At 43.1% G+C, this 12,255-nt stretch overlaps 1 protein-coding gene across 1 annotated transcript in view; it reads left to right on the top strand.

The window, feature by feature from the left end:
- The window catches only part of mvp (major vault protein), an 18,282-nt gene extending 6,597 nt beyond the window's left edge, over positions 1-11,685 (top strand). The window contains exons 9-17 of the mRNA XM_078269925.1: positions 1,599-1,811; positions 3,008-3,249; positions 4,776-4,973; positions 5,404-5,548; positions 7,121-7,332; positions 7,473-7,589; positions 8,720-8,846; positions 10,321-10,509; positions 11,310-11,685. Coding sequence (XP_078126051.1) covers positions 1,599-1,811; positions 3,008-3,249; positions 4,776-4,973; positions 5,404-5,548; positions 7,121-7,332; positions 7,473-7,589; positions 8,720-8,846; positions 10,321-10,509; positions 11,310-11,450 — 1,584 coding nt within the window. The 3' untranslated portion in view covers positions 11,451-11,685. The remainder of the gene's footprint in view (positions 1-1,598; positions 1,812-3,007; positions 3,250-4,775; positions 4,974-5,403; positions 5,549-7,120; positions 7,333-7,472; positions 7,590-8,719; positions 8,847-10,320; positions 10,510-11,309) is intronic.
- Positions 11,686-12,255: the final 570 nt, after the last annotated feature.

Raw genomic sequence — 12,255 nt, 5'->3', positions numbered from 1 at the left:
GCTAGAGAAAGAACGGAGAGAGAGTGGTGCTAACGTTAGATAAAACAAAGTGGTGGAGCGAGCTAGAGAGAACAGAGAGAGACAACCCCCCCCAATAATCAAAACTGGCCAGTGCAAACACACACACACACACACACAACCCATAACCATAAACAAAGACATTTTCCACCATAAGTTGATGAAGATAAGGCATAAATTGTTGCAGAAAAATTCCCCAGAATGCAGGAAATTAAGTGTTTGAAATGCTCAAAATATCAATTTTGCTCAAGAGCAGAGATCTCAAACCCCCCCACCCCTCCCCAATGTTGAACCCAAAGTTACGTCCTTATGTGTTCATCTTTTGTGTGCTGCTGGTCAGAATGAAATAAGTCTGTGAGGGAGTGAGGAATGAAGGGAGGAGCGGTGAGCCCACACGCAACCGGTTTATCTCGGAGAAGTGATTAGGAAAAACAAAGGTGTAACGATCTTGTCAGCCTGGAATGAGGTGAGAAGTCAGAGGTGTGTCTCTGTCCTCCTGTGGCTGAAAGGTTTAAAGTCTCACCTGGCTTCACTGATTAATGTGTCCAGAGGTGTCTGCTGAAGCTGCAGCTTATCACATTGATTTCTGAGGAAAGGGGAGTGGGTTTGGGTTGGACAAGACTGCTTTAAACTCTTATTATACTGTATGTATGGGCCAGAGTACAGCGCTCTATTGGTCAGGGTTTAGAGCCCAACCGATATAGGATTTTTAAGGCCGATATTGTAATTGGTGATTTTGATTATATATTTAAAAAATAAATAAATAAATCCAGAAATGCCTAACAAAACACAAACAGATTTCCCTAACAGTTATTTGTAGTTATTCATGAGTCCTCACTAAAATAATATGATGATGCAGTTTCTGATAAATCATTCATGTATTGAGAAAAGACAAACATCAAAAAATAAGGTAGTTGACGCGTATTTTTGCTACTTTTTTGTTGCTCTTTTTTAGACCACTTTTTTTTTTTTTTTACGTTTGTCGTTTTTTTTGGGGATAATTTTTGCAATACGTGTCGCCTTTATTAATTCCGAAATATGTTGCCTTTTTGACGCTTTTTCCAGATGAACTACATTTTCCTGATGATACTTAGACTTTTACTACATTTTCAATGCAGGACTTTAACTCGTACCAGAGTATTTTTAACAGTGTGGTATTAGTACTTTTACTGCAGTAAAGGATCTGAATACTTCTTCCAGCGCTGTATTCTGCTAATGGAGTTTGCAGTATTGATTCTGGGGAAAAGAATAATTTTAAAGATTGTCACAAAAAAACAATCCATTCATGAATGGACTTTTTTCTCCCACCCCTACTAACCAGGCTGACTCAATATACCCCGACTCTTTCTTTCTTCTTCCTCTCTCCCGTCTTTCTCTTTGAACCACTCCCTCCACCCTTTACGTTTCCCTCCGCCTTTTCAAATGTCTTCCACTTTGGCTTTCATTTCTCCCAGTGTCACTTTCCTCCTCCCTCTCCTCCCTCTCCTCCCTCTCCTCCCCCTCTTCCACCACTCCAATGCATCGCCGCGTTAACCCTTCTCTCCCTCCTCCACCTCTCTCTCCCCCGTTCCCTCTGCCAGCGCGGCGAGGAGGAAGAGGAGCCTGAGGAAGAAGAGAGGGCCAAGCGCTCGCGGAGGAGCCCCGGCATCCTGCGTCGCCCCGGAGACCGCTGGATGCTGCGGGGGCCCATCGAGTACGTCCCGCCCGCCGCCGTGGAGGTGATGCTGAGACGACAGGCCATCCCGTTGGACGAGAACGAGGGCATCTACGTCCGGGACATCAAAACTGGAAAGGTACGAAGTGGCTTTCTCTCTTTTAAAGGAACATACCGCTGCTTTTTATGATGTCACGAGACTGAACAAGATAAGGTCCCCTTGAACTTTAACCCTCCAAAAATAATGTGTAGTTGAAGTCCATCATGCAAATTAAGTTTCTGGATTGATACAAAGTGGGAAAGAGTGCAAATGTTAAGAGTCTTATATATAACAATAAGGTGCGTGACAATTAAAAACTGGCATGGCCATTTTAAAAGGGCTCCCTCTGTTGCCTCCAGATGTCTGAATGAAATGTCTCAAAACTCTCTGACTCTAGAGTCTGCAGAGTTTAACTTTTTTGTGTTCATGTTTAATAAAAAGTCCATTAATGTAAACATTGAGACTTTTAATAACGCCACAGTTCAGAGGAAACCTAGTACAAATTTTGAATGTCTTTCATATCCAAGCAAAGTTGGTTTTGCAGCTGAAATACCCAAAATTGACATTGTATCGGCAATGTAATTGAACCGGGACCTTGTGAATCGCAAATGGAATCAGGAAATCAGTGGCGATACCCAGCCATACTTGTGGATTTAGCTGTACTTAAAAAAATATATAAAAAAATAAATAAATAAAAAAATGAGAGAGTTCTACAGGAACTCATTTTACGGCCATTTGCAAGTGAGATGCCGCCACATTAATGGCATCGTGTTTACTTCATTACATTCCTACTTCATTCATACTATTGTGCAAGTATCAACCTTCGACAGCGATGTTGCAGGTTAAAACCTTCATTTTTTCAGGCAAGTCATTAAGAACAGGTTCTAATTTACAATGGCGGCCTGACAAGTGGCATAGCCACTTAGGGAGAGGGAAGGAGGGCTAGATAATAAATACATTAGACATGCATACAGTTTAGAAATTACATAAAATACAATTTGAAATACTACACAGAAGACAATAAACACTTATAACGAGATAAGTGCACAGGTACATGGGTGAGTAAGAGAGGGGGAGAAACCATTCAAATATTTAGCTGGAAAAATGATGATGTAGAGAAGCAACTGCATATGTCTGTGAACAAGGATGATATGATGGTTTTAAAGGCTGAAATGGAAATTAGTTTGTCCAGTTTGAGAATCCTTTGCAGGTTAAAATGTGAACTGACTCATCAAACCTTGCTCTCCGTGGTGTTGGGTTAAGTCCTGCTTTGCATCCCCCCCCGCTTCTCTCAGGTGCGTGCGGTGATCGGTCACACCTACATGCTGACTCAGGATGAGGAGTTGTGGCAGAAGGAGCTTCCTGCCAACGTGGAGGCGCTGCTGGCTTCTCCTCTGGACCCGCTGGCCGACCGCTCGCACCGGACCAGAACCAGAGACGATGACGGTCATCCCAGGGACAAGACCAAGGTGGTCTCCTTCAGGGTCCCACACAACGCCGCCGTCCAGGTCTACGACTACAGGGAGAAGGCAGCCAGGTGGGGCTCGGGTTTCCTGTCCTGAATAACTCTGACCTAAAGGGAACTAGAAGCTAACTCTTAGCTAAAGGGAACTAGAAGCTTACTCTAAGCTAAAGGGAACAAGAAGCTTACTCTAAGCTAAAGGGAACAAGAAGCTAACTCTGACCTAAAGGGAACTAGAAGCTAACTCTAAGCTAAAGGGAACTAGAAGCTAACTCTAAGCTAAAGGGAACAAGAAGCTAACTCTTAGCTAAAGGGAACTAGAAGCTAACTCTGACCTAAAGGGAACTAGAAGCTAACTCTGACCTAAAGGGAACTAGAAGCTAACTCTTAGCTAAAGGGAACTAGAAGCTAACTCTTAGCTAAAGGGAACTAGAAGCTAACTCTTAGCTAAAGGGAACTAGAAGCTAACTCTTAGCTAAAGGGAACTAGAAGCTAACTCTTAGCTAAAGGGAACTAGAAGCTAACTCTTAGCTAAAGGGAACTAAAACATATGCTCAGCTAAAGGGAATAAGAAGCAATTAGAAGCTTACATTTTTCAGTTAAAGAGAGGCGAATTCCCTCCCCTTCTGGTGGACCACCATGGGACCTTATACCTTATTTCGAAAACAGATGTAGTTGATGGCAAGACAAGAGACAAATAATCAAAGTTTATTTCATCCATAGAAATGGAAATTACAGTGCTTATGCCTGCCTCAATGCCCATTAAAAAGAGAGCATAAATACAATACAAATAGACCATAAATACAGTACAGAAATTATAAAAATGTACGTTTAAAGTGGTTGTTGTGCTGTCTGATAGCCTGAGGTATAAAAGAGAAAGCATACGGCTTAGTTCATATTATTAATGTTTTGATCGATGAATTACACGTTTATTTTTATTTTTGGGGCATTTTAAGGCCTTTATTTGACAGGACAGTTGAAGACATGAAAGGGGAGAGAGAAGGGGGAATGACATGCAGCAAAGGGCCACAGGTCGGAGTTGAACCTGGGCGCGCTGCATCGAGGAGTAAACCTTTATGTATGGGCGCGCGCTGTACCAACTGAGCTATCCGGGCGCCCGAATTACACACATTTGTCAATTTTAAAAGAGAATTTTGCAAAGCAAGAAAGTCAAACTGTCTTCAAACTGTGGCGGTACTGGGGGGGGGGGCAAGGGTGGCCAATGCCACCTTAATATTAAGCCTCGACCCCCCCCCTAACTTCGGCAAATATTTTATATATATATATATTATTATATATTAACTCCACCTTATCCCCAAAGAGAGGATATTATTCATGTGCAGTGATAGATAAAATGTAGGTTGACACTGAATGTGTCTTCTTGTGTTTATTGTTAAATGTGTATCATTTAGTCTTTGTAGAACCAAACCTATGGAGAGTTGGTGGTATGTAACACTTGTGCCTAATATATTCAGTTACCTAGCCCCAGCCTGGCCCTCCAGTTGAAATGGTCTAGAACTGCCACTGGTTGAAGGTGGGACTCTGGGTTTCCTGTCCGGGTGGAGGGATATGATGGTAACATGTTGCGGTTCTGTTTCCAGGGTGGTGTTCGGACCAGAGATGGTGATGCTGGGACCTGACGAGCAGTTCACTGTGCTGTCGCTGTCCGGAGACAAACCAAAGAGGGCAAACGTCATTAAAGCCATCTGCCTGCTGCTGGGGCCCGACTTCTTCACCGACATCATCACCATCGAGACGGCCGACCACGCCCGACTGCAGCTGCAGCTCTCGTACAACTGGTAACTAGAACCAGGGATTCACAATCCAAACCGGGAAAAAATGGGTTTATTGCCACAATAAAGCTACATTTCCACCGCTACGTTTTGGTTTTCAGCGGATTTTTGAGCGAAAGCGATCTCCGTGCACCGAGTGAGCAGGGGGAATGAGAGGGGGAAACACCAGAGCAGGGGGAATGAGGGGGGGAAACACCAGAGCAGGGGGAATGAAACACCAGAGCAGGGGGAATGAGAGGGGGGAACGTAGCAGAAGATATTCCTTTTTAACCCAAAACTTTGCAGTGGGGATGTAGCCTCTGCAACACTTTTGTGGAATTTGCAAATAATATATAGACAACATATAAACAAATGGAGACCCTCTACGCTTCCTGATGTTCTGTGATAAATGGGTTTGAATGTACTGTCTCTGAACGTGATCGCTCTTCCTCTTCAGGCACTTTGCTGTAAAGCCTCCGGTGGACCTCGCCGACGCCGCGGCTCTCTTCTCCGTTCCCGACTTTGTCGGAGACTCCTGCAAAGCCATCGCCTCCCGAGTCAGAGGGGCCGTCGCCTCCGTGCAGTTTGACGATTTCCACAAGGTTTGGATCACACTGTCCTCTCTTCTTCTGTTTCAGTAGCTTTTCGCTTTATTGATGTAATTATTAATTCATTTGATAGGGACAGAGCATGTTAATGAACATCCGTATAGGCGCAAGATGTAACGCTGGAGTTGGCAAGAATGCTAATTTATTCCATAGTCCCTCGGCAGGTAATCAGTGTTGTCATTTTTTTTTAAACTTTTACTTTATCTTCTAATAGTTAAGTACATTTTTCAACTACTTTATACAGGACTGCAGGTAACATGCATAGGTGTAGAGTTTGGGGAGGATGCAGAGAGTTGTCCCCCCCCCTTACTGATATTTAGAAGAGGTAGTTTTGTCTCCCTTGAAAATATGAAAGACAACCCACTCACACATACTATACTATGACTTTTTATTACTTTTTTCGACATACTATACTGTGACTTTTTATGAATTTTCGACATACTATAAGACAACCCACTCCCGAAAAGAGGTAGAACTTCCCGTTCAGGGGGCTCAAAACATATATCGTTCGTACAAGGTTGTAGGTTTGGTTTCAACATTGTGGGGGAGAAATTGGGGGGGGTGCATACTGTATATCTACACCTAGGTCTCATTCTCTAATAGATTTGTTGTTGAGATGTTCAAGATTCCTTTCGACAAGACGTGTGATGTTCTGAATACAGGCTAATAATTAATAATAATAATTTCCTTTTACATAAGTAAAGACATTTGTATCACAAATTGTTGCATAAAAAATACACCAGAATGCAGGTTTGTCGCTCAATTTTTTTGGGGGGGAAACCCCAGGTGATAGTGTGTCATCCCCCCCCCCCCAATGTTGAAACCAAACCTACACACTTGATTACAAGTTACAACAGCAGTGGTAGAAGACACACACACACACTTGCGCACACACACTTGCGCACGCACACACACACACACACACACACACACACACACACACACACTTACACAGAGAGACACACACATACACACACACACTCAGAGAAACACACACACACCATCTTAGCCTGACTTGTAGGCCGTTATATTGTTGGCTAGTTTCATTCATAATAAAACATCAGATATTATAAACATGTGTTCTGTGTGCAGGAATCTGAATGTGTAAAGTAACTAGTAACTAAAGCTGTAACAGATGAATGTAGTGGAGTAACTAAAGTAACTAGTAACTAAAACTGTAACAGATGAATGTAGTGGAGTAACTAAAGTAACTAGTAACTAAAGCTGTAACAGATGAATGTAGTGGAGTAACTAAAGTAACTAGTAACTAAAACTGTAACAGATGAATGTAGTGGAGTAAAAAGTACAATATTTCTCTCTGAAATGTAGCGGAGTAGAAGTAGAAAGTGGCATGAAAAGGAAAGACTCAAGTAAAGTACAAGTACCTCAACATTTGGACTGGAGTACATGTACTCGGTTACATTCCACCACTGTTTACAGCCAAGGTTACGCTGCCACCTGGTGGAGATCCCAAAACACTGCAAAGCAGTCAAACTGCCACATTCTGTGTTCTTCTTATTCATATGAAATCAAAGATCGTGACTCTGAGAGGTTTCCTGTTTGCAGAACTCGAACCGGATCATCTGCTCGGCGGTGTTTGGCTTCGATGAGAAGATGGCCGTTCGTTCCAGCCTCCACTTCAACCAGAACCACTTGACCATCAGCAGCGTGGACATCCAGTCGGTGGAGCCGGTGGACCAGAGGACGCGGGACGCCCTGCAGAAGAGTGTCCAGCTGGCCATCGAGATCACCACCAACTCCCAGGAGGCCACCGCACGGTCCGCACGCACACGTGTACACACACACACACACACACACACACACACACACACACACACACAAACACCCACCATCCTCACACACATGCAGACGCATGACGCAAGAAACTCTAATCTGCGTTTTCTTGGTTTGTGTTCAGGCACGAGGCGGAGCGTCTGGAGCAGGAGGCCCGGGGCAAGCTGGAGCGGCAGAGGATCACCGACCAGGCCGAGGCCGAGAAGGCCAGGAAGGAGCTGCTGGAGCTGGAGGCTCTCAGGTAACCTCAGGGTCACCGTAGTTTACTGTACTTTAAACACAACTATCTCAATTTAGTTCAGTTACATTGGATTCCCAATAGATAAGACAAGTACAATCATAAGACATAATGCAGATATGTGAAATTGGACACCCTGCTTAGCTATTTGAAGCTTGCGTAAAGGGGCCCAAACCCTAGCAACTAATACACATTATAATTATTATTATTTTACTCAAGCACAGAGTTTTATCCGACCCGTCACACCTCCTCCACCCCGAGTGTGAGCTCTTACCATTCGGCAGATTCGGCATCATAGAATATTAGCAGTTAAAGTTGTATTTGTGCTCATAAAAGAGCTGTGTGCAGTCATTGAGGAAGTGGTTCAAGGAAATGTCTCTGACACATAGAAGGTTAAGCTTAAACCTTGAACTATAGTTTAGGCCTTTTTAAGGAAAGACAGTTAAAGTTAAGAGAATAGAAGAGGAAGTTGCACCACACAGAGGCCCCGACCTTGGCGTGTGTGTTTGTAAAGATAACAGTTTCTGCCTAGAAACAAGAAGACACCCCCCATGTGAGGGGAGGATAAAAGCTTAAGGGAGAGAATAGATCGGGGCTCACTTCGAAATAGATCTTGGTGGACCGAGCCTCGATTTTATGTCTGTTGCTAGGGAAACTTAGACTTTGTTTGTGAACCCACAATTGTGTTGTAACTTTTATGCTGGACTCAGTAAACTTGGCTGACTGAACTCATCGTCTCTGGTTGATCCTTGTGTATGGTGAACACATGTATGGTCCAATAAAGAAGACGCAGGGATTAAATAATAGGAGTCCGATTTATCTGACCTTAGGGCCTTATTTCGGACAAATTCCCTCTACAATCAATCAAAATGTTAAATAATAATGTTTCTTGAGGCCGTACGTGTTGTGCAATAGTGTCACGGTGGTCTGTTTATGTGGCCGGTGGCTCTCATTGATTTGCACTTTGTTAACATGTGGATTGTTGTTGTTTTTCTTTTTCTCTATTTATTGACTCCATTTTTATTGTAAGCGCAGCTTAAGTTGTCAGCGCTGGAGTCCAACAAAAGTTTCTCCAAGGGGACAATGAAGTTTGATTGAATGTACTAGTGTTTCCCTTCCTGTGTGTGTTTCAGCGCGGCGGTGGAGAGTACGGGAGCAGCGAAGGCCGAGGCTCAGTCCCGGGCCGAGGCGGCTCGTATTCAGGGAGAGGCGGCGGTCAACGAGGCCAAACTGAAGGCCGAGGCTCAGAGGATCGAGGCGGTATGTCCTGACTTCTTGTTTCTCCTTTCAACATAAAACTCTTCACACATCAGCGGGGTGGGAGAAGTCCTCAGACCTTTCAGATTTCGATTCAGAAAACGTTGTCTGTCGTGACCATAGAAATTCGTCTTAGACGTGGCTCAACGTCCAACGTGCGAAACAAACTCAGACAGTAAATATACAATATGTATTCCTAAAAAAAACTAAACTAAAATAACTTGTAAAAATAGTTTAAAGGAGAAGAAAAGGATTTATTGCCGAGTAAGTAGCAGTACGGGGAGTATGCCTTGCTTGTTGGTGCATACGTAAACATATTAAACAATAATATGAAATAAAGAAACGATAAATACAGAAACAAGAAACACATGCGTATAATTATCTGACATTGAGAGAAAAAAGGGCGGTATGGTTGTATAAAAGTTAAAGGACAATTCCGGCGCAAAACTAACCTAGGGGTTATTAACTGGGACATGTTTTCATGCTAATCCAATGAGTTTGTAGCTTGAAAGACGCTAGCACGGACCGCTGATTAGCTTACAACGCTAGTATTCGGGGCACAGGGAACGTAAAAATAAATCACTATTTATACCACTAAAAAGACTCAAAATATCACCACACTTCAACGGTAGCATAATGAGGGTCCCTACATGTTAACCGAAGCATTGAGAACTTTGTAAGTGTACAGACAGTTTATTGAAAAGATAGATTAGAAAGACACCAGCGTTCATGTTTACATGCCGCCGTCGTCTTGGAAACCAGTCACGACTTACAGCTGGCGATGAAAACTAAAATCAAAAGCAGTTTGCTCAATATATCTGAAATAATTGCACTCTGCATAACTTGTCTAGTGTACTTACTCAGTGGATAACTGTCATCTGGTCCCTCCGGTCTGAGTCGCCGAAAAAGTTTCAAGTCCAGCCCTGTTTATCAGAGAGGGGAAATCTTCAGACTGTACAAAACACTGCGTCTCTTGGGCATCGCAACGCAAAAGGTCCCACTCCGTGCAACACAGACACTCCTGTTGGGTGGCCATAGCTTCACAATGTCCGCAGGTACACCACCAGTTTCCTGAAGTACGAGGCTGTGTTACGGCATTGACTACCAGTAGCTCTCTCTCTCTCTCTCTCTCTCTCTCTCTCGTAGCCCTTTCACGGAGCTCCCGCAGCTCTTCGTTCAATAAACTGTCTGTACACTTACAAAGTTCTCAATGCTTGGGTTAACATGTAGGGACCCTCATTATGCTACCGTTGAAGTGTGGTGATATTTTGAGCCTTTTTAGTAGTATAAAATAGCAATTTGTTTTTACGTTCCCTGTGCCCCGAATACTAGCGTTGTAAGCTAATCAGCGGTCTGCGCTAGCGTCTCAGAGAACAACAGAGTGGGTACACATCTGTTAATAACCCCTAGGTTCGTTTTGCGCCGTAATTGTCCTTTAACTGTGTGTGTCTCTGTCTCTGTCTGTGTCTGTCTGTAGGAGGCGGAGCTCCAGCGGCTGGCGAAGGCCCGTGAGCAGGAGCTCATGTATAAGAAGCAGATGGACGCTCTGGAGATGGACAAGCAGAAGAATCTGGCTCACATCGAGAGCGAGCGCTTCAGTCAGCTGGTGGAGAGTCTGGGCAGTGACACGCTGAAGGAGATGGCCAGAGCCGGGCCCGAGCTGCAGGTACTGTAGTACTACTACTACTATTACTACTACTGGAGGAAAACGCGCAAATAACTTTAGCTTTAAGCTCTACTTTTTCTGTGGCAGTTTGTTTCAAATTTGAAATACTAAGCGTCAGGTAGGAGAATGATCCAAATCAATCATAAGATGCTGAGTTCAGCCTGTAAGAGTCATTTAGTTTTTTGGTTTATTCCTCCAGCCACTTGGGGCAGTAGATCATTGTCAATTAGACAAGTTTTTAATATCGAGAAGTAACTGCATTTCTATGATTGCAATTTATTTGTAATGATCGATTTGACTTAATTGGTGAAGCACTTTGAGATTTTATTATATTTTAGCATGTGGTAAATTAAGTTTATTTTTTAAATCATCCCTATTTGAAACAATAAAAACAACAGACTGGACTTTATCATTCTTAGTATTAGCTTTACTTACTTATACACACAATAGTTCCATTTAATCAAAAAGTATTAGTTAAAATTACTCAAAAAGGACGAACATGTTACACCAACTGGACATAATGTTTTAGAAAATGTTCTAATAACTTAATTGAGTACACACTACTTAATCTATTTAATTAATTTGAACGTTCGGGTTTACAGTGCACTGAGATGTTGCATTGACTGGAGAAGCAAACAACTTTTTAACCGTGCAGTAGATCAATGCATGTCACGTGTTTTGGTTTATTTATGACTGGAAAGTAGAATAATTCACACGTTTTTGTCCGACAAACATATTCAATTCACTGTTTATAGAAAACAAGAAGGGAAATGAATGTTGTGGTGTGTTCTGTCCTCCAGGTGAAACTGCTGCAGGCTCTGGGGCTGAAGTCGACTCTCATCACAGACGGCGCTTCTCCCATCAACCTCTTCACCACCGCCAACGGCCTGCTGGGGGGGATGCTGCCGGGACAGGGACAGGGACAGGGTCAGGGACAGTGAGGAGGAGGAGGAAGGAAGAAGAAGAGGAAGAGGAGGAACAGACTGTCCAAAAGTAAACCCCAACAGACACTCATCCTTCTGACACTCTAGGCCATGATCACACTCTGCGTCTTTTTTTATTTAGGACAGCATTTTGGTTCCAAAAATTAGCCGAGAGCATCTTTTGTACTGTACTACTGCAACAGTATACCAGAGCACTATGTGGAGTGATGCAAGATAAAACAAAGTCAATCCAGCAAGTCCCTTTTGATGTTCTTGTTTCGCCTTTTTCAAAGTTTTTGGTTGCTTTTTTTGGACATTTCAAAGCGGGCGATAGAGCCAAAGAATGAACGGAGTCACTTTTTCAATGTTTTTTCTGTATTTTCCAGCGTTTCTGAAGAGAGAAATTAACTCGCTGTGCTCTGACTCCCTTTTTCTTATTGTTGTTATGGAACCGACAGGTCCCGCTACTCCGCCTGCCATTGGTCGGGTGTCAAAGTAGCGCTTTTTATAGACTCTCTGAGCTCCAGGAAAGTGGCGGCGGTGTTTAAAAAAACGCTTTGGACTTTTTTGAAAACACGGTTTACTCCACGTAGAATTATAATATAACACAGACACTGGCAGCTTAAAAAAAAGACGCCAAGTGTGAACATAGACTTTGTGCTTCTGACGGCCGACTTTAAATGTGCCTTTTGATGTTAAGATACACTCCATGGGTTTGTTAAAGGAGCATTCATTCATTCATTCAACCTTTATTCATACTTGAGGGATCATTGAGGGGCGACCCTCATTTACACACTCACATCGAAAACAACACAGAGAAGAG

Source organism: Sander vitreus, chromosome 15 (genome assembly GCF_031162955.1).
Source record: "Sander vitreus isolate 19-12246 chromosome 15, sanVit1, whole genome shotgun sequence".
NCBI classification, from domain to species: Eukaryota; Metazoa; Chordata; class Actinopteri; order Perciformes; family Percidae; genus Sander; species Sander vitreus.
The sequence above is the reverse complement of the archived record's forward strand: the minus strand, read 5'-3'. Positions and strand labels throughout refer to the sequence as shown.